Here is a 22,558-nt window from a genome sequence, read left to right as displayed (position 1 = left end):
GGTGGCGGTTTACCGAGTACCCCACTCACTCGCCCACGCCGACCAATGCGACCTGATCACACCGATATGGTGCTGGCGCACTCGACCCAGGGCACCTATAAAAACCTTTGTTTACTGGAACATGCGAGGGTTATCCGCAGAACACTTACTCTTTCCAGTAAAGGTGAGGTTGTCAGATAGTTCCTGAGTGACCAGCGAAACTTCCCTTCTTGAAAAAATAAAAAATTACACAAATCACGTCAGAATGTACAAATAGCGTTTGTGACCCCTTTACTCTAATGGTACTAGGTCAGATTACTAACTACTGTACACAATTACGTGCGGTCCAGTCGTTCAGTACACAAACAACTAAGCTTATGTACGGAAAGACCAATGGAATCGAAACTTACGACTGCGAATTCCTTCAGCCAGAGCTTGTACGGCCTATATGGGTCTTGCACCAACCCTTCCTTTGGTGTTGTGCCTCTGAACTGTATAGCGGACTTCCCTGTTTACTGTACCTGGACCTGCTGGTCTACTATGACCTCCTGGTCTTGTTCTGTACGACCTCCTGGTCTGACCTCCTGGTCTTGTTCTATACTGGTCCGCTATACTCTAATGCTCAAAATTGTATATTTAACCAGAGATGCCTCCCTAGCCACCGTGCACGTCACTTACACGTATGTCCCTCACGAGTACTCGACTTTTCTTTTTTTGGTTCAACCTCTAAGTTATATAAACTTATGTAATACAAAAACACTCACTCATCACATGTACACTTTTGCTTCTATTTCTATTTCTGCGCAGAAATTTTTCTTTAGCCCAGCTGTGTTACCAATTAGAAGCAGGATCTGTTAATTTAAATTTCAGATTTCCAAAAATAGACTTGCGTTATTTATCGCCTGTGGCGCTATTTACCGCTTTGCGTTACTTATCGCGTTGCGTTAAAAATCAACTTATCGTGACTTGAGCTACGTGGGCGTAACCGGACGCTCCGTTGCGTAATGTACGCTGCGTGCGTCTGCCTTTGGATTGCGTACACAAGTCTTTTGTTAGGGACACGTGTACGCAAAGCAAAGATCCACCGTAACACAATTTATATTTTTATCAATGTAGATGATCCCTGGTCATCTACCACACACCACACTGACTTCGCCTTATCTCCTAGGCAAAACTGTGTGTTTGTCTATCTTTTAACTATATTACTCTTAAACTATGAAATAACGGCAAATCTCTTTTAGCACTTCTATCAACTATAAAAACTGGCAGACAGGAGAGTGATATACGAAAATGAAAAAAAGAAAAAGAAATGCAGATATATATATGTGTGCGTGCGTGTGTACGCAAGACAGAAAAATAAACAGTTTTAAAAGACACTAGCGTTTTGTTCTTACCTCCGGTTCCCGGATTCCTTCAGCACTCTTTTATCTAAGCGAAGCAGACGCTTATCCCGTCAGCACTACGAGACAACCTCCCGCCCTTTGCTGAGGGATAATGTCTGCTGATCTACCTAGTGCAGATATGTGAAGGACAGGACGAGCCGCCAATTGATAAAGCTAAATATTTATCGTATATATAACCCAATATGAGGTCTTAGAACACTGTACGCTATCTACGTAAGAAGTACCGTAAGGGTACGCAAGTTGCGTATCGATCGCTTAGCCGTGATCGAGACGCTCAGGCGTCACGTTCACTCACGGCCAAGTGATCACAGGCAGGCACGCTATTGGCTGTTGACTATCGTAATGATTCGCTATAGCGTAGCGGCGCTCACAACGTTAAACCTTTATATCTATACCTTTGGCAATGAAATACACAGCAAACCTTAGTGTAGAGACAAAGTGTAAGTGCAACTTTGTGTAACCTGATTAACTACAAAGCTGCTTGAGCGTCACCGATGCTCAGGGAATACTTAACACTAAAAAGAATACACAGATACCTGGGCTTAGGGTCCGAAACCTATTATATGTATTATGACTATTATACTTGCAAAAAGAATCACAGTACAAAGCATACACTACAATATAACATAAACCAACTAACCAGATAACTATACAGGAAATACAATACAATACAATTAAGTCTAATCAAGGGAAAATACGAGAGAAAGAGAAGAGAGGGAGAGAGAGAAATGGCTCACAGTAAGACAATATGATTACAGAGAGAACTTACGCACAAGGGGAAACGATCGCATGCGCCTCGATATCCAGCTCCCGATTATCAGCAATGAGAACCGTTGAAGAGAGTGAAGTTGGATATGGTCGGCCCGCTATTTATGCCCCACACACAATACAATTCAATGGTCCCTACAATCTCATTGTTCATTGGACACAGGAATTCGGCTCTGCATTATAACAAAAGGTCATAGGTTGATTCATACAGGTGGGCTGTGACTATTTCCAACTGCTCAGGTGGGAGGGAAACTGGGTTTCCCGCCGCATGGGTAATAAAGTGCAAATAAAGTAAATGTTCATAAACTTCTTATGTCCATAACTATTCGCACGAGCGATTGATCTGCTTCAAACCAACACCGGAATATTTCTAATTAAATATTCTTCCGATGGATACTAAACACCACTGTATTACTCCTGTCTGACCCTTCGTATCAAACAAAGAGGGATTCCTCTGTTCATAAACATTCTATATTAACCAAACTTTCAGAATCTATCAAAGGGACCATGATCTACAAAATACATTATTACTGAAAATATGTTACGATTGAGTCGCATGCTACAACCACATAAACTCTACCGTAAATACGCATACCATGCGCCTGCGGGTGCCCGCGACTGTGAGTATGCGCACGTACGGGAGAGCGTACGCATGCGCAGCACGGACCTGTGTGAGGTGCAAATATGGTAGTGTGCATAGAGATATTTTTCTGACTTTGACAGATGTTTGGATGAGCATTGGAAAAAAAATAGCCCAGTTTTATTGAGATAGATAAATAAACATACAAAACTTTTTTTAAAGACATTTTTTCTCTCTCAAAACATACAGAAGTAGGCATGTTTTAAAAACCTATCTAGGAGTGGCACTGCAGTTGCAGACAGGATGGCACTTAAAAAAACTAGGCCCCAAACCGCACATCATGCAAAGAAGAAAAAGAGGTGCAATGAGGTAGCTGTATGACTAAGCTAGGCGAAACAAGTGTGCGGCACAAACACCTGACCCATCTAGGAGTGGGACTGCAGTCGCAGACAGGATGGCACTTAAAAAAACTAGGCCCCAAACAGCACATCATGCAAAGAAGAAAAAGAGGTGCAATGAGGTGGCTGTATGACTAAGCTAGGCGAAACAAGTGTGCGGCACAAACACCTGGCCCATCTAGGAGTGGCACTGCAGTTGCAGACAGGATGGCACTTAAAAAACTAGGCCCCAAACAGCACATCATGCAAAGACGAAAAAGAGGTCATACGTCCATCTACTTCTGTGACGTCATACGTTGGACAGAAGTTGGCTGGTCTGTGGAAAAAGTTGGCTAGGTGTACTGGACTGACAAGTTGTACAGTTGGTGGTTGGAGGAAAGTTAGTCCGTGTATAGCTAGATTTAGGGGGATGTAGTCATGTGACGGGCGGTCAGCAGACTCACAATCCCAACTGTCGGCATGCCGACCAACAGGGACTTTTTCTACTCTTGGGCGTCCATGACACCCATAGAGTGGGAATAGAAACCGTGGCGAGCCCGCAGCGTGGCAAACACAGCGAGCCCGCAAGGGGCTTGCTTCAATCGCCCCCCACCGGGATTCCGCTTCCGCGAGCAAAATAACAACAGAAATTGCGTACAGATTTTGATCGCAATTCAGCCGCTGTTTGACTGACAGGAAGCCATCGTTTCTGGGCAGAAACATGACGTTTTCTAGGTGTATCAGAAAAAACGCAGGCGTGCCCAGGCATTTTTAAGGAGGGCCTCTGACGTCAGCAATGACCACTATTGTGGATGACCTTGCCTGAAAAATCTTCGATGGTCCTGTAATTGCATATGGTTTTGCGATCAGCCTGCATATTGCGATGCATTTGCAATTTCTGCAATGGGCATTTTTTCTCAATTTCTGGGCGGCAACTATTTGATCGCAGTAAGTGCTTTTTAGCAGAAATTACAATCCTTACTGAATAAGGTCCACAACTCTGGTCAAGGTTGGAGCAGTAGCTTTTATCATTTGTCATATAACTTATGGATCATCCTATAACTGGAATACGGACAAAAACTTGTTCAGACAAATTGGTTCAATCCGTGATTTAACCAATTTGTCTGAACAGCAATTTTTGTCTGTTTTTTGCAGTGTTTGGGAGGTAATTTGCTCATCCAATACCAGACTTTCATTCCAAGCATCCAGATTGGACAGATGGTCTGCCAGATAATTGTATAGTATATGCCCAGCTTCTGTGAAACAAAAAAAAAACAAGCAACCATGTTGCCATGCAAAGGGAGCAAATACATTTATATGTTTTCTGTACAGGGTAAATACTGGCTGCTTTTGTATGTAGCCCACTGATGTTAGCTTTATTTTTCACTGCAATTTAGATTTCAGTTTGAACACACCCCACCCAAATCTAACTCTCTCTGCACATGTTGCATCTGTCCCACTTGCAGTGTGCTTAGTTTTTTGCCTTACTTACTTAGATGCTTACTTTTTTGCCTTACTTACAAATATGAATCGGGTCCTAGTGTCATTCTCTGCTGCCTAATGTTCCCATTCTGTGAACGGAATGCTAAGAGAAATTGAAATTTGAGTCCTTGAAAACAGATGGATCAGAGCTGCGTCCGCACCAAATAGCTCCATCTATGGTCCGTCATCCATTCTTATATAAAGTTGGCTTGCAGACACATTACATTTGCCATAGGCATCAGTGATTTCTATCTCAATCAACAGAGGAGAAACTTACAAGTAAGACTATCTACGAACTTCGACCTCATCAGCTCTAATCAACTCTGTTTCCGCTTTCTTATAGAGTAATACTATTATATACTAGTAATATTATCGCAGCCATCATTAGCAAGGAAATAAGCGCCAGGAGATATATACAGTAGGAGATATATATATCCAAAATATCTGATTTTTGTTTCACTTAAGAATTCCGTTATAAAAATGGCAGCGTTCCAGAGAGTCCAGCCAAGCTCTTCATCAGGGGTACAGTATCCAGGGTTCTCTTTCGTATGAAACCTATAACATATTGGGAATTTATATAAAGGTGGACTGGTAATTTTATCTGCAACTTTTATTATTTTTTATTTATATATATCCATCGTATTCTGCACATGGCAGAATAAAACCTTTTCTCGGGTACGTGTTCCGCTGCTCCATGGAGCTTAATACCTAATATCCCTACTACAGGCGCACAGTAACAGAGGTGAGGGCACATTAGCCTATCATTACCATACACAGACATACCCCATCCACACAATGAGCACGCTCAGTGCTGCCAGACAGCAGGGATAAGCACTAATGCGACAACCACTAGTCACATTAGCACAGTCTATGTCGGTTTCTCTTCTGATTTATCACAACAAATGTCATATACAAGTAGCGGCTCTCCCGTGGGACCCAGTCCATTACTGCCGCAGTATTGTGTTGTCTCCAGCAATTGGAGGACAGGTGCTTTCTTGTCACTCTCCTTCTCGTTCTCCATTCTTGAATGCTGTGATTTTCTGATTATGTCACTGGGCATACTAAAGTAAGGATGCATTGAGTATTCCTTGTACGGTGCTGCAGAACCCGTTAGTGCCTTAAACTAATAATAATAGTGGGACTAATTCAAGTTGGATCGCAAATTGCGATTCAACCAGAATAATTACGATCGCCCTACGCATGCGCCCGCACTTTCTGCGGGGATGCCGCAGAGAATGCGATCACCTCTACCTGTCAATCAGGCAGAGGCGGTCATGGGGGGGGGTGGGGTGGGGGGTTGGCGTCAACGCTCGGTTTCCATGGCGGAGACGAAGCGTTGTGGCGCGAACGGTGGGAGGGGGGCGGCGTGAACGGGGGCTTGTTAGGTGCGTGATCGCACCGGCTGCGTGATGATCCAGACCAGCAGGAGCCATCCTCAGTTTCTGCTAACAAGCAGAAATTGCGATGCGTTCGCAATTTCTGCTTGTTGAACACGGGGGGAGGCAGCAGTCAGCATACTGGGCAGCCTTGCCCAGTGATGGGTGGCCCCCAGCATGCGCTCCAAAGGATTCCTTACTGAATTAGGCCCAGTGTGTAGTGCAGTGGTTCCCAAACTTTTTTGAATCACGGCACCCTAGAGTATCAGACTTTTTTTCACGGCACCCCTAAGCCAATAGTTTCTTATTGAAAAATTTAGAAAGAAATATTAAATTAAGTAAATTGTCTTTATATGTCATCCTTAGGGTAACTTATGTGGTGAAAGACCAGATTTGCTTCTGATTCTCAATATATTTTATGATTGGCAGCCATTAACACTGGCTTTGCTTTTTACATTGACCATGCAGAATTTGAATTGGTTCTGGACCACCAACCCGAGGCACCCCTGCAAGTGTCCCGAGGCACCCCAGGGAGCCGCGGCACACAGTTTGGGAACCACTGGTGTAGTGCTTTATTACAGCGGAGTCGCCATGGTGTGACAGACGGGGTCTGTTTCCCTTTGCAGGAAAGAAAATCGCAATATTTGCTGACCCTATTTTGTTACTTTTCTGGGCTGGTCACATTGCAACGGGATCCGGTCTGAAGATCGACACTGTCTAGGTCGACAATGTTTAAAATCGACCACTATAATTCGACAGTCACTAGATCGACAGGGTTGGAAGGTCGACAGGGTTTCTAGGGTGACGTGTGCTAGGTCGACAGGTCAAAAGGTCGACATGAGTTTTTCAAATTATTATTTCTTTTGAACTTTTTCATACTTAACGATCCACGTGGACTACAATTGGCATGGCGAGCGAAGCGAGCGCAGCGCGGGGACACGGTGCACTAATTGGGGTTCCCGGTCACTCTATGAAGAAAACGACACCCAAAAAACAACAACAACTCATGTCGATCTTTTGACCTATCGACCTAGCACATGTCGACCTAGAAACCCTGTCGACCTTCCTACCCTGTCGACCTAGTGACTGTCGACCTATAGTGGTCGACCTAAACATTGTTGACCTAGACACTGTCGATCTAATCATCCACACCCCATTGCAACATCAACATCATTCATTATTTATGTAGTACCCGTATATGCCTCCAGAAAACTTTACATTTCAGAAAATGGCATTAGTCTGCTTTTTTATCCTTCTCATGGCAAAAAACAGTCTACCCAAAATAGCCTAAAAGTTATTTTATTGATAGTGCAAGAAAGTGAACTACTGTAAAGGCAATTGTGTTATTTGTTATCTTCTAATCATCAACAGACAATACTTTGTGGTTCTTGCTTCTGCAAAAACCCACCTTTCCAAAACTGCAAAAAGATTTTGCGCATAATTTCACATAATAAAAATACATTTTTATTTTATTTTATTTATTTTTAATGTGTTTGAATGAAAAGCATAAAATGAGTTGGAATAATATGGTAGCCCAACATGGCATAGCATTTTGGAAAATATACAACCTACCACATCAAATGCTCGGACCCCTATTTACTGAGAAAGGAGGTCCTGCTGGCCACTTAACCACTGGCCTGGCTTGGTTGCATTTGATGCATCTGCAGCCAGGAGTACGTTTTCTGGGCAGGTCACATCACATGCGACGCGCTGCCCCCGCTGTGTGCCCTGGACTCGGCAGTGAGGCAGCAGTCTCTGACCGTTGACATCACTGCCAGAATCGCGGCCCAGAATGCTGTGCGGCCAGCATTCTGGAGCGCGTGCGCCGGGGAATTACAGTGCGGGGTGGGCCTAGTTCCTCTCCCAGCACAAGTTGGCTGATCAGCTGCAACATGGGGGACTGACACAAACTCCTCTGCGCTCTGCATTAAGTGCAAAAAGAGGGTCTTTCTACAGGTGGTGGTTTAAAAGCATGCTTTTATATGCTACTAAGGGTGTGTGTGAAGGGGGGTACTATATTCAGAATTTAACACCACTGGGGGGTTTATTGCCAAATGGGATGGGAAGTTATTTTATAATGGGGTCCTATGGACATGGGGGGGGGGACAGCTCCCTATATATTTGTGCGGCTTTGTGTGTGTGTGTGTGTGTGTGTGTGTGTGTGTGTGTGGGGGGGGGGGGGGTAATCATCACGTTAAGTGGCTGGTTTTTCATGTCATTAATCCCCACTTCACTAATAAGTTATAAGTGGACCGGTGGATCAGGGGACTAGCCGAAAAATCATGAGAATAGGCAAGTGTGCTCTGGACTTCTTCTTTCAGTATAGTATAGGGTGTTATTGTTTATGGATCACTCCAGTTGTGTCCTCACTTACTGGTTGTCCTTATGCCATATTGTGCGAGACACCCGGCGTGACTGAGACGCGCCAGAATGAGAAAAGTCACTTCAAAAACACCACAGATGTTAACCTGCACATGATTTGGTTTTACAAACCTACGACGTCGGTGAACACGCAGCCACCCGGCTTGCGGCACAGTCTGAAAGAGGCCAGTTAAAAACCCGGGTTGAGCGACCCGGTATTTCAACCCAGGTAACGAGCGCTGTTGAATAACGGTGCAGTGCGAGCAGGTAAGCCGCACCCATTCACAGCATAGGAAGAGGAGGGTACTTGAAGATCATCTCATCTCCAAGCACCGCCTCGGGATACTGTACGTCGTGGGTGACGTCACCAACCCAGCAGTAAGTCGGGTCGGGCCGCCAGTCTGAAAGGGGTCTCAGCTGGGGAGCGCCTAGGAAACACCCGTGTACAAAATCCCGAGTGTGACCGACTCTGCGGTGTGAAAGGGGTTTTAGTAAATATGCAGTAATTAGTTATTATGTACAGTGTTAGATATTTGGGAGGTGGACAAGATTAGAGCAGGTTGTCAATTTTTATTGGCTTTCACGTCTCTGTTTGCGATTCCAGCTCAATACATTACTGTTTTGTTTTAGCTTCATTTTATTTTTATTATTATAATTATCTATAAAATTGGATAATTCTGTTCTGTTTGACATGCTGAGTAGGTGTGGGAACAGTAGTGTCAGGTAATGACATCACTGATGCTGGTGGGAGAGGTCAGAGGTCAGACCAACTGTCAGTAACTGTAATACAGCTGTTACTTAGCAACAGTGTTGTTAGGTTACGCCTCTCATTAGCACCCGCCTGCAGAGACACTGATAAGATGGGGAACATCCAGGAGGCATTTTTCAGAAATGCTCTGTGAAACTGTATGGCCACCTAATGGTCTACATAGTGATTGATCCGAAAGTGATCACTAAGATCACCCATTATATCGCCACTTTCTCTAGCCGACTTGGCAAGGCCACTCATCCCCCTCCCCCACTAACTTAACCAATTATTTGCTTGTAGACCGCTGTCTGGACACTTTTTCTGTGGATTGGGAGTGGGTGTAGGATATCGCAAGGGGGTCGTGACAGGACGAGCACCAAACAGACCGGGTGCTGGAGGGGCGGGGGCTGTAATATCCGTGACATGTGCAGTGGGAGCCGGACACGCTCTACAGATGAGGCCAGAGGAGAAGCGGGGACAGGTCCAAAACTGCTAGTTCTCATTCACATACAGTAGCACCAGCATATGCCACAGAGCTTTACAATTGCACAAGCAGTTGTTTTCATTGTCCTGATACATCATAGCTTGGCTATGCTGTAAGCAACCTATTTTGAAGTTAAATAAATTATATTTGCTAGATAACAGTTGTAATTTTTTTAATTGATGGGTTTCTTATTGAGCACATAAAACTCTGGAAAAGTCAGTAGCAAACTCTCTGGCTGGCATGTCTCTATGGTAAGTCAGTGATACATTGTCTGACTGGTATGTCTCTATGATAAGTCAGCAGCACACTTTCTGACTGGCATGTCTCTATAGTAAGTCAGCGACACACTCTCTGACGTGCATGTCTCTATGGTAAGTCAGTAGCACACTCCCTGGCTGGCATGTCTCTATGGTAAGTCAGCGGCATACTCTCTGACTGGTATGTCTCTATGGTAAGTCAGTGGCACACTCACTGATTGGCTTATCTCTATGGTAAATCAGTAGCACACTCTTTGATATATCTCTGTGGTAAGTCAGTAGCACAATCTGACTGATAGGTCTCTATGGTAAGTCAGTAGCACAATCTGACTGATACAGTATGTCTCTATGGTAAGTTAGTAGCACAGTCTGACTGGCATGTCTCTATGGTAAATCAGTGACACACTCTTTGACATATCTCTGTGGTAAGTCAGTAGCACAATCTGACTGATAGGTCTCTATGGTAAGTCAGTAGCACAATCTGACTGATACAGTATGTCTCTATGGTAAGTAAGTAGCACAGTCTGACTGGCATGTCTCTATGGTAAATCAGTGGCACACTCTTTGACATGTCTCTATCTTAACAGGCTAACAGAGATGGTGTTATCAGCCAAGCTCCAGACCAGAAGGAAGACCGGGCCGTTAGCCTTCAAAATGCATCTGCAGTATATGACCTGCTGACTATTACAATGGCCAGGAGAGGGCAGTATGCCATGCTTTCTGAGGTATGGTGCTGTATTGCTGATAAGGTTGGCCTGGCCATACATTTGTGCAGCACTTACTTTAAGTGCAGAACTCTTTGATGTTACATTTTCTCTCAGCTATGCTATGGAGTCACAGTATATATGTATCATCAGTATAATACAAAACGGTTTCTTTATGTTTTTCTTCTAATTACTAATATACTTAAAATTATTATTACATGTACTCAAATGTTTTCTGTTCTTCATTGTATTTAATAATGGTTTAAGCTTGTGCTAAGCATAATGGGCGGGGTTTAGGGTCAGGACACAAAATGGCCAGTTTTCACCTTAGCTTATTTCTACATTTCAGTGCAAAAGCAAAGCTGTTACTATATAGTATGTGGGCTACATGCCAGTCAGCCAGTATTTACCCTGTATGCAAAAACAAATGAATGCATTTGCTCCCCTTGTATTCCAGTATGGTTTGCCCAGGTGCAGTCACTCCTAACTCTTCCTTTAGGCCCAGTTTGTCTGCTCTTTGGGTATTGCCGCTCGTGGCTCTACCCCTGTGACGTGATAGCAATGCACCACGCCATGCCATTTTGTATTTGATAAAGACTGAGGCCTAATTCTAACGCAGGTGAGAATGGGATATCTGCACACTGCACATGCCTTGTAGAATAAAACAGCTGCCTACGCGTGCGCCGGACAAAACGTGTGCACAGGGACGGGGTTTGCACAGAACTGATCTTTCTCATGGGAATGTCATGGGTGTATCAGTCTCCTTCTGTGCATGTTCTTAGCATGTGTACCCAGATGTGCCGCCTGTTTGTGCTGGCTCCTTTGCGCAGGGCAGGTGCAGCTCCCAATATTAATGATGGCGGCTGCGGCCATAAAAGCAGTGGGTGGGATAAGCATGCACGTATATGCACGATGCGCGGGTGGGATTCAGGAAATTGGCTAGTAAGCAGGCTGCCGCGAGCGTATGGCGGAGCGGCTGCAGATGTCTGACTCCGCCCAGTTGTTGTTTTTATGAATAAAAAAGTTGTTGTTTATGAAGTTGGGAAGGGGATTATGAGACAGATAGAATAGCAAAACTCACATGATGCTGCACTTCTGTATATACGTAACTGTGCTTACTCAGTAGAAGAAGCAGGATTTTTAAAGGAGGGTTTATATATATATATATATATATATATATATATATTGTACAAAAGTTTTAGGCAGGTGTTGAAAAAAGAAAATGCTGCAGCGTAAGAATGCTTTCACAAATGAAAGTGTATCAATTACCAAAACAAAATGCAAAGTGAATGAACAGTAGATAAATCTAAATCAAATCAACATTTGGTGGGACCACCCTTTGCCTTCATAACAGCATCAATTTTTCTAGGTACACTTGCACACAGTTTGTGAAGGAAGCTGGCAGGAAGGCTGCGGGGGTGGGGGTTAGGTTTAGGTACTGGGGGGGGAGGAGTTATGGTTAGGCTGCAGGGAAGGGGAGTTTTAGGTTTAGGCACCATCGGTGGGAGGTTAGGGTCAGGCACTTAGGGGGGAGGTTAGGGAAAGGCAGGCGTCGGTATTCTAACCGCCGGCATCCCGCCAGCGGGGATATCATACTGAGTCCATTAGTGTATATGATGATCACAGTGTTTAGGTTTGCAGCCCATGTCACAGATCCTCAGATTTCTGCAAGTCCTACGGTGGCATCGTGACTAGAGTATTAGCAAATTGCAGATAAAATCAATTGCACTAATTTCCTTCATTTGCAGCGGGGCTGGCGTGCAAACCACGTGTAACAGGCCTGATATATAGGCTTGATATACAGCAGCTAAGACAGCATTCGGCAGTATTTTGAAAAACACAGTCAAGACATGAACCTCACTCAGTAAATCCCTTATTGTACAGTGTACCGGCTCCATGGCAATATACTGTAAATACCGTACTGTAAGTGGATACATAACAATGCATTAGTTGTCAGGGCCCGAACACCTCTCTATCTTTCCTATGTTTGTTACATTAATAAGCATACTACATGTACTGTGTATGACAGCTGTTCTAGTGTCTCCTATATGCAGCCGTCTCCTGGGCAGCTATGAATATTCATGAACATTAATAAGACGGTGAAAGAGTCCATGTACTGAAAGGAGCAGGTTTGCAATAATGATAGACATCGGAAACCGATGCAGTCACCGATGTTCCCAATCCGATGGAAAATCTTTTTTCCTTTGCATACCGGATTTGTGATAGTTGTCAGACATTGGCTGCGTCTTTACCATGCTCATCCGATGGCTGTTGTGTTCAGCTGCAGACACCTACATCACCATGGCCCGATTATCGACAAGGGCAACCATCTAGGGCCCGATGGGACACAGGGGGCCAGCCTGCCGCCAGCTGCTGTCCTGTTGATAAATCCATTTTTTGTGCATTAATATTACAGACCTCACAAGAGAGAGCAGGGCGGTTCTTGGTAGGTGGCGGGATGGCCCTGTAGGACACAATAGGGAGTAGTTCTAAGAGTGGGGCGGGATTTGGGGGGGTACAGAACGCTTTGTGCGGCTCAGAGGAGGGTGGGACTCGGTGGGGACAGGACGCGTTGTGGGATTGCTACAAGCCCCCTCTGGTGGGTCTGTGTAATTGCAGCCTGACTTCCTATGTCTTCTGTGTGCAGTCCAGCTGCTGCATAATTGGACCATTAGCGCTAGGCCTTGTGTGTCAGGCTGCTCACCTGCAGTGACTCGCCTCATTAAGGGGGCTTGTCCTTTTTGGCTATCCTGATTGGATATTAGGGGGTATTAAATTGTTTGAAAAGTCAGTTGGGTGTCTATTTTTCCCTATCTAATAGACAGGAAAACACAGACACCAAACCGACTTTTCAAACCTTTGAATTCCCCCCATTGTGTCTTCTATTACACAGCCTGCCTGGGACCTAGGGGCTAGTTATAGTCAGTCTTCCTTGACAAACCCTGATGAACCCTGAACAGTTCATGTAATCCTGTCATACTCTGAGCCTGCTGTTTCCCTGCAAGTGCCTGATCCTGGGTGTTCCAGTCTATACTGTCTCTGTTAAGAGCTTCTTTTTAAGTACCTGATACTGTGCACAATCCAGGGTACTCCAGCCTGTGTTTGCTCAGCTAGAGCTTCTGTTTATGTCCCCTGATTCTGTGCACAATCCGGGGTACTCCAGTCTGTATTTGCTCAACTGAAGCTTCTGTTTGTATCCTGTGTTATTACCCGTGTCCTGTCAGTCTGGTCCCACAGTATGTCTGTTTGTGTCACTAGGAGCGTCTATTCCGCTGTGTTACATATGTATTGTCTGTGTCGCTACTAGCGGCTACTCCGCTACCGGAGCCTGTCTGTCCACCTGTTTGTTTATCGATACTGTGTCGCCATTGGCGATCGCTTCTATATACCATCCCTGCCTGTCTGTACCTCTGCCCACCAGTGCCGGTTCTGCTCCGCAGTCCGGTCCAGTAGTTTGTTCATTGGTATCGGCATTGCTAGCAATCCGGTCCTGTCCCTTGTCTGCCCGTATAGTATTGTATTGCTACCAGGGACTGCACCACTGACAACTCCAGTGCTGTGGCGCTAGTGTGTACCATCTGCCGCAGTGGTTCCGTGCTAGTCACACACAGTAGTGTGCTTTAGTGTCTCGTTTGTCCTGTGTCTGGTTCTTCCTCCTGTGTCCCACTCTGACTCCAGTTCCGTAACTTACCTCGCCCAGCCTCCCACAGCAGCCTTGTCTATCATAAAAACCCGGGGGCATCTGAGTACTGGGTGGACCTAATCCTCCCGGGAAAGGCGGCTGCAGGAGGCTAAAGGACTGCTGGGCAAGAGCAACAGCGCCACCTAGTACCACCCTGGTGGCGCCTCTAACAGGGATGCAGGAGGAGGTGGCAGGACAGTGTTGTGGGGCTCAGAGGGGACAGGGCTAGATTTACCAAGCCAGAGACTCAGGGGGTGATTCAGACCTGATCGCTGGGCTGCTAAAATTGTAGTTCTGCAATCACATAGTCGCCGCCCAAGGGGAGTGTATATTCGCCGTGCAAGTGTGCGATCGCATGTGTACGCCGAGCTGCTAAAACCCCCCTCAGTCAGCGGACAGCTGCAAATCCGTTCACACCTCACTCACCAGTGAATGATTTTTCCACTGTGTACAGTGTGTGCGCAGCCCAGGACTTACTCCTACAGTGCAATGAGAACAGGCTGATCGGGCCCGGAGCTGACGTCACACAGCCGCCCTGAAAACGCTTGGGAATGCCTGCGTTTTCCCTGACACTCCAAGAAAACGGTCAGTTACCACCCACAAACGCCTCTTCCTGTCAATCAGCATGCGGATGGCTGTGCGATTAGAATTTTCGCACCAGCCCGTCGCTGACCGGCGATGCCTGCTGTTTGGCGACGCGTGTGCGCATTGCGGTGCATACACATGCACAGTTAATGCCTAATCGCCCGCTGTGCGAAAACACACAGTATCGAAGATCAGGTCTGAATCAGGCCCCCAGTCATCTCCTGTGGTTACACAGCACGGATCTCAGAGATCGGACACTTGTGCATGACAGCACCCGCGGAGCCCTAGACTGCTACAAGGTTCCGGGAATAACGGATTGTATGAGTACTTATACCACTGTTTTCTGTACACATCTAGTGCACAAGTATATGAGCAACAACCTAATAGTGTTCCTGTATATTTCTTACTTCAGCTATAGTATTGGAACCATTGAAATCTAACTATTTTTATTCATCTGGCTCAACATTTGCTCAAAGAAAGCATAAACACTTTCTGTACAGCGCCCCATTCTTATTACTACACTGGACCCCCATAATTATGAAGCAGAAACTTTACGTGGTCACCTACAGACTTTTAAGTTTACATGGGCAAAAATTGGCATTCATTTAGGGGAAGAGTTACTTAAAAACCCATATTTTCACGTATTTTGGTAATCCAGGGGTAAGACTAGGCTGAATCCTAGGAAAATCTGCAATGGAATTATAATATTTCTGTTGTGAGAAATAGGCTGTACAGGTAAAGGTGGCACACGGCAGCCTATTCCTGCACCCAGGGTCACATTACTGACAAGGCGGTACAGGCTGGTGTGGTATAAAGTCATCAGGTCGACATGAGAACATCTGCAGTGTTGAACTGTCGACAGGCAGCATGTGACCTTGTTGAAATTGATCATGTCTACCTGGATGATATGTCGACATGATAAACTCTTGACAAACCGTCCCTGGTGGTCCTTTGGTCTCTTACCTTCTCCCAGTGGCAGCGGCGGCTCCAGCGTCTTCTCAGTCCTGTTCCCCCCAGTGCAAAGACAGTCACTTCCGGGGCTGCAGCATTCCAGTGAGTATTTCACACCCTATTGCGTAACCCTACCCACACCTCTCCCCAGCAGCCTACTCCTATCTTCCCCTTGCAGCCTAACCCTAACCGTCGGCATCCTCTGAATTTTGACATTGTGACAGTTTGAGATTTCAGCCTGGTGCCTGTCAACAGTTTGAACAATGTCGACGTTCTAATGTCGCCATTGTAGATTCGACCTTGGGAATGTTGACATGGTTACTGTCGATCATTTGACGGGTACAGACGCCTGCATGTCGATGTTCCTTTAATGCCTTCCTGGCCATTTCGAGGGGGCGTGGCTTGCAGTGTTGCCACGGATGCTACAGTGGAAGCTCCCACACAGTCTTGAGCCAATCAGTCTTCTCTCCCTTGCTAATGCACACATACATATTAATAGGGAGTACCCAAACTAGCATCTTGCCTAGGGTGCTGTAGTGTCTCAATCCACCCCTGTGCAGCACAGCTCATTATCACACGTGCGAAGCTCCAGTTTCTACTATGCACGTACATCGTTTATCCATCGATGGTTATACCATGAAATGATTTGGATACAAAGGCAAATGCTGTAGCTATCACATTGTATGATTTGATGTGAGAAGCCCGGGCCACCACTTGATGCCAAGCTTCTGATGTCCATCACTGGGGCACTAGGGGAGGGAGATGAATGAACATGCTGCTAACGCCCTGTAATTGTGTGGACTTGTTTCACCCATTAGTGAAGTGAAGCATGGCCACTTACCATAGACATGTATTATAAAAGCAGTTACCAAAGAGGGAGAGTGCTAACGGGCCTGTCTGGTGAAGCCCACTCTCCCTCTTGTGGCTGCTTTGATGCTTTGACCGGCGCATGCAGGCAGACAAAACTTCCCAGCAGCACCTGCGGTTAATGGGGCAAAAAACCCAAACATTATAGTTATTGGGAATACAGATCCAGGAGTAGATTAGGGAATTGAGCCGTCACTCCGTAACTCAAGCTCATGATCTTTCATCTGAAACAAAGTAACGTTCTATAGCCCCGTCACTTCAATACTGGTAATTCTCTCCCCATCCTGCAACCTTCACTAAAAAGTGAGCAGGATTCTGGAGATCCACACAATGTTCTGGGGTTCGGGCGGCTAATTGGGAGTCTCCTGTAACTTCTGGAAAAGTTGGCAAGTATGAATTCATGGCACAGCCACTCATGTTGCTGGGATGCAGTTAATATCTCTGCTGTTGGGATCCCGGCATTCAGAAGACCGATGCCAGAATCCCGACAAGTGCGGTTTATTCCCACTCGGTTGGTGGGTCCATGCCACCAACTGAGTGGGAATAGAACCTGTGGCGAGCCACCGGCCCGAAGCGAGACGAGTGTAGCGAGCCCGCGAGGGGACTCGCTGCCTCACTGCTGGGATTCCGACAAACAGTATGCTGCTGTATAGTGACAGCCGGCATCCTGTCTGCCGGGATTTCATACGTATTCCATGTAGCCATCAGTGTATATTCTTATCTCCAGTGTTTCCTTCATGGCGGGAGGTGAGTGATGATGTCATCACTGTGTTGCGCTCGCCTGGCCTCAAGGAGACTGCTAGACTCGTCAGGGATCCAGAAGATCATAAGTGTCCCTGACATTCAGGCAAGCTTGGTTTGCACACAGGTTATCCTTTTCCCCAGCATATATGAACATTTGTAAATTAGTTGGGGGAGATTTATCAAGGCATTGAGAGAAATAAAATAGAGATAAAGTACCAGCCAATCAGCTGCTAACTGCCATGTTACAGGCTGTATTTGAAAAATGACAGTTACTGTAGTAGCTGATTGGTTAGTGTTTTATCTCCAAGCTTTGATAAATACCCCCCTTACACCATAGGTCATGCGAGGTGAGAACCTGTACTTTCAGTGGTCTTACCCCAGGAGGAATGCTGAGCTGTAAGACCTGTTACCCTTCCCTTCTCCTCTCCTCCTGGCCCACTGGCTTCACTTTGTCAGACATCTTAATTCTGATATTCTCCTAAAATTGTAATAGTTCAATTACACCTCTGGCTTGACCTGCAATATATCATGCTGGTGCGCTGTGTTTTCTGTCCAGCAGAATCATTATCTGAGAAACATCAAGGTCTTCTTTTGTGGTTTCCGTGTTCCTGGCGTCTCTGACTCTGCGACTTTCACACCGTAATTTGCTCATCTGCTTGTAATAAGGGTTTTCAAAGGCTGATTGACTGCTCTAAACAGATTCTGCATCAATTCTCCCTCTAATAGCTGCATCCACCGGCCACACAAACCACCAAGGTCGTGACCAGTGTTTGCTAGAACGTGAAGGAGCTATAAAGAGTCTGTGATGTAAGCTCCATCATGAGTCTACAAGCTTCCTGATACTGAGAAAAACAACGGCTCATAATAAAGCACAAAAATACACACTTGAGCCTTGGGTAAAAGTTAATCGGCACAATGTATTTAAGAAAACCATCCAACACAATTCTGTGAACACGTTATATAATACGGAATGTAGTCATGTGACTGCCGGTTTGGAGACCACTGATCACTATAGAGATGTTGGAATCCGGAGCGTTGGAGAGCTCGATAGTCATTCTGGAGACCAGGATCCCGGGGTCAGTATGATGACCTCTGGGATCCCAAACGCCGGTCTCCCAATACCAACCCCTATAATGCATGTGAATCTATGACACCAAACCATAATGGACAGTAATAATGTCATTTACTACCTAAATAGCATGTAAAATATAGTAACTATACCTATACAAATTACAAATGCAATTTCAGACGTTCCTTATTAAATTTGATAAACATTGCTGTAAGGTTAACGTGTATAGCCCCAATTTCCACAGGTCTCAGTCACAATAAGTGGATTCTCAATGGTACATTTATTTTTTTGTAAACAATTTATTTCATTTTGTGTTAACAGAGAGAGCAATACATGACTGGAGTAAAGAGTCAATAATACAACGGGTATACATTGTACAGAGCGTGTCCGGTCACAGAGAATAACAATTAAAATAATACAGTAAATCGGCATTAAAAAGAAACAGAAGAATATATTAAGTTTTGCCACACTGATAGTATAATGTAATAGACAAAAAAAAACCCAAGACAAACTATGTCTCAAAAAATGAAGCACAAAAATTTATAACAAGTGCATTAGAACGAATAAAAAGAAAAGTAAAATAATACCAAGGAGTAAGATCAGTAAGAAAGCGGAGAGGAGTGGATAGAAGAGGGAAGAAGGGAGGGGGTGGTGCTAGGAGGAAGGGAGGGGTATGGAAGGGACACCAGGCAAGGGAGAGGAGAGAAAAGTGTACCAAGAGTCCCAAACCTTATGGTACTTGGGCACAGTGTTGTTGAGGAGAGAGGAGATGTATTCCATGGAGGAGCCGTAACGTAATCTGTTAATTAAAGCGCTTTGGGTTGGAGGTATGGGGGATTTCCATGATTTGGCAATCAGGAGAGTGCAAGCGTTGGAGATATGGAAGATCAATTTGTTTTCTGCCTTTGACGCCGAATGAAGGGGTATATGGAGAAGGTGTATCGATGGATCCATAGGCACAGAACAGGAGGTAACCTTTGCCATAAGGGTTAAGGCCACGCTCCAGAACTGTTGGATCACCAGGCATTCCCACCAGATATGAAAAAGGTGCCTACCATGCCACAGCCATGCCAACATTGGGCTGAGGAGTGTGGGTATATATGATGAAGTTTATTAGGGGACTAATGCCAATGGGTGTATACTTTGTAGGCCGTCTCCCTGATGCCGACACTAATCGAGGCTTTAGAGATCCGAAGTCGGATTCAAGACCATTCCTCGTTGTCAAGCTGAATGCCAAGATCACATTCCCAGGCTGTTTCAGAAGAGTCTGTGAGGGAGTTCGGGGGCCAGAGTAGAGTGGTAAAGCACAGAAATGGCACCGCTACAATCAACCGAGTATAGGCATTGGCGTTCAAAAAGGAATGGTTGGCGAAAGGGTCTAGAATGGCAGTGAGTGTGGACAAAATGTTGAATCTGCAAGTAAGAGTAGTGCAGTGCGGCGGGGAGGTTATAGCATTCTTGAAAATCTGCAAAAGTGGAAGAAGCTGATTGGCCAACAATGTGCATAAAATGGGTGATTCCGTCTAACCGCCAAGGGGCAGCCCATTTGTCAGAAAACCCCGGTGTAAACAAGGGGTGTCTCCAAAGAGATGTTAAAGGGGAGGGATACGTTGTGAGAGAAAAGCATTTGTTAATCATGTCCCATGTCGTCAAGGTGAAGTGGATAGAGGGGTGGGTATAGGCCAAGGCTGGTCTGTAAGTACGGGGCAGCCATGCGAGAGAGTCCAAGCTGAGATCTGGAGATAACGCATTTTCAATGTCGACACACTTTTTAAGTCCATGGGGGGAGTGCCAAGAGATAATGTGGCTTAGTTGTGTAGCGTAGTAATAATTTTGCAGTAGGGGGAGGTTTAGACCGCCACTATCTGTGGATTTGGACAATACCAAACGACTTAATCTTATTTTTTTGCCCGCCCATATGAACTTTCCAAACAGGGCTTGTAAGGATTGTAGTACATGTGCGGGAACCCTAATCGGGATTGTTTGGAATATATATAATTATTTGGGAAGGGCATTCATTTTTAGAGCTTTGAGCCTGTCAATCCAGGATATGTATAATGATTTCCAGGTTGATATGTTGTGTTGGAACAGTCTGAGGAGGGGGCGCAGTTGGCCCGGTATAAATGGGAGTACTGTTTGGTGACATATATACCGAGATAACAGATCTGGGTGGGTCGCCATTGAAAATTATAAGAGGTTTCCAACTTCAGTCGTGTTTGGCGTGGGATGTGAAAGGACAGCGCCTCGGATTTCCGTTTGTTGATTTTGTAACCTGACAGGGAACCAAATCTGTCTAATTCGTGTAGCACGGAGGGACACCGTGGGGTCGGTCAACGTAAAACGTCTGCAAATAATGATATTTTGTATGGTTGGTTACCCGAGGAGATTCCAGAAATGACATTGTTGGTTCAAATTTGAGCAGCTAACGGCTGAATACAGAGAGCGAAGAGTAAAGGTGAGAGGGGGCATCCCTGCTTAGTGCGATTACTCAATTTAAAGTGTGCAGAGCAGATACCATTGGATGTGACCACCGAAGAAGGGTTGTGATATAGGCTCCGGATGGCATGAAGGAAACGTCCACCGAGGCCGAAAGCTTCAAGACTATGGAACAGAAATGGCCAGGAAACTTGGTCGAATGCCTTTTTGTCATCCATCACCAGGATCACAGAATGCAGCTTCAACCGATTAATATGTTGGATCAGGTCGATGGGACTACGTGTATTGTCTAGTCCTTGGCGATGAGGGACAAAGCCCACTTGGTCCCGGTCTACTAGGGTTGGTAATACCGTATAAAGTCTGTTGGCCAGGATTTTGGTGAATAGTTTGAGGTCAGTATTCAGGAGGGAAATGGGCCTATAGTTAGAACATAAAGTGTGATCTTTGTCAGGTTTAGGGATGACGATAATCTTAGATTGTGTGGATTCAGGGAGAAAATAAGATCCATCTAGTATTGGATTGAACAGTTTGGCAAGACGGGGAACTAAGATGGTTGCAAAGGATTTATAGTAAATCATGGGAAAACCGTCCAGACCGGGGGCTTTGCATGGTTTTTGAGATTTAAGGGCTTGTGTGACTTCCTCTTTGGAAATATCCCAGCTAAGACCAAGTTGTGTGTGAGGACTAATGGATAGGAGAGCACAAGAGACGAGATAGTCCTTACATTGTTGTGAGAACGTAGGATAGTCTAAGGGTGAGGGGAGGTTATATAATTTTTCGTAGAATTCTCTAAATGTTTGGTTGAAGGTATTGGGATCATAGAACAGTGTGTTAGTTCTATCCCTCTGAGAAACTATTGCTTGTGCAGCACGTTTAGCCCTCAGTTTATTTGCCAAGAGGGTATTGGCTTTGTTGCCTTTGTCGTAAATTTTTTTACCTAACCAACGTAGCGTTTTTTCGGCAAGAATGTTGTGTACCTCGCCTCTCGCTTTATCCAGCTGTTTTAATATCGTGACAGAGTGAGTGCATTTATGGTCAGCTTCCAACTGCTGGATTCGGGCTGAAAGGGCGGACATGTTGGCCAGTTGGGTTTTCTTACGGTGAGAAGCATAGCGGTTAATTTCCCCCCTGATCGTCGCTTTATGAGCTTCCCATACCGTGCACAAAGACACGTCAGGTGTGGTGTTAGTCTCAAAGAATTCAGATCGTTTAGTAGACACGGAAGTCTGGAAGTTTCAGGAGTGTTTCATTAAGCCTCAAGAAATGCCTACCCATGTGAGGAGATATGAGATCTAGGTGAATCACTACAACAGAGCGGTCAGACCAGGGAACAGGGTGAGTGGTCAAGTCAATAAGGGAAGCAGTCAAAGATGCACAACAAAGAAGCATATCAATTCTCGTATAGGAATCGTGAGGATGGGAATAATAAATATAATTCCTGGCTGAGGGATAGAGAATTCTCCAGGTGTCGAACAAGCCAGCCTCTGCCATTTGTCTCCCCAAGGCCCTAGAGCTAGCAGGGCTAGAGGGAAGATGGGTACTACGTGAGCAGTCTAGGGTGTGGGAGATAATAGAGTTGAAGTCACCTCCCAGTATGACTTTACCGTGGTGAAAATTGTGGACTTCCAGGAAAAAACTGCGAAAAAATGCAGATTGACCTGTATTTGGGGTATATACAGAGGCTAGTGTAACATAATTTCTACCA

General features: G+C 45.3%; 1 protein-coding gene across 10 annotated transcripts in view; it reads left to right on the top strand.

Annotated features, from left to right (window-relative positions):
• The window catches only part of TTC7A (tetratricopeptide repeat domain 7A), a 914,714-nt gene that overhangs the window by 348,144 nt on the left and 544,012 nt on the right, over positions 1-22,558 (top strand). For 9 of the 10 annotated variants that reach the window (XM_063918709.1, XM_063918713.1, XM_063918708.1 and 6 more), the window contains one exon: positions 10,403-10,540. In XM_063918709.1, coding sequence (XP_063774779.1) covers positions 10,403-10,540 — 138 coding nt within the window. Of the gene's footprint in view, positions 1-9,147; positions 9,810-10,402; positions 10,541-22,558 lie in introns of those variants that run through there. The other variant, XM_063918718.1, reaches the window with a different exon arrangement.

This window comes from Pseudophryne corroboree, chromosome 4 (assembly GCF_028390025.1).
Source record: "Pseudophryne corroboree isolate aPseCor3 chromosome 4, aPseCor3.hap2, whole genome shotgun sequence".
Lineage (NCBI taxonomy): Eukaryota > Metazoa > Chordata > Amphibia > Anura > Myobatrachidae > Pseudophryne > Pseudophryne corroboree.
This window is presented reverse-complemented; position numbering and strand designations above follow the sequence as displayed.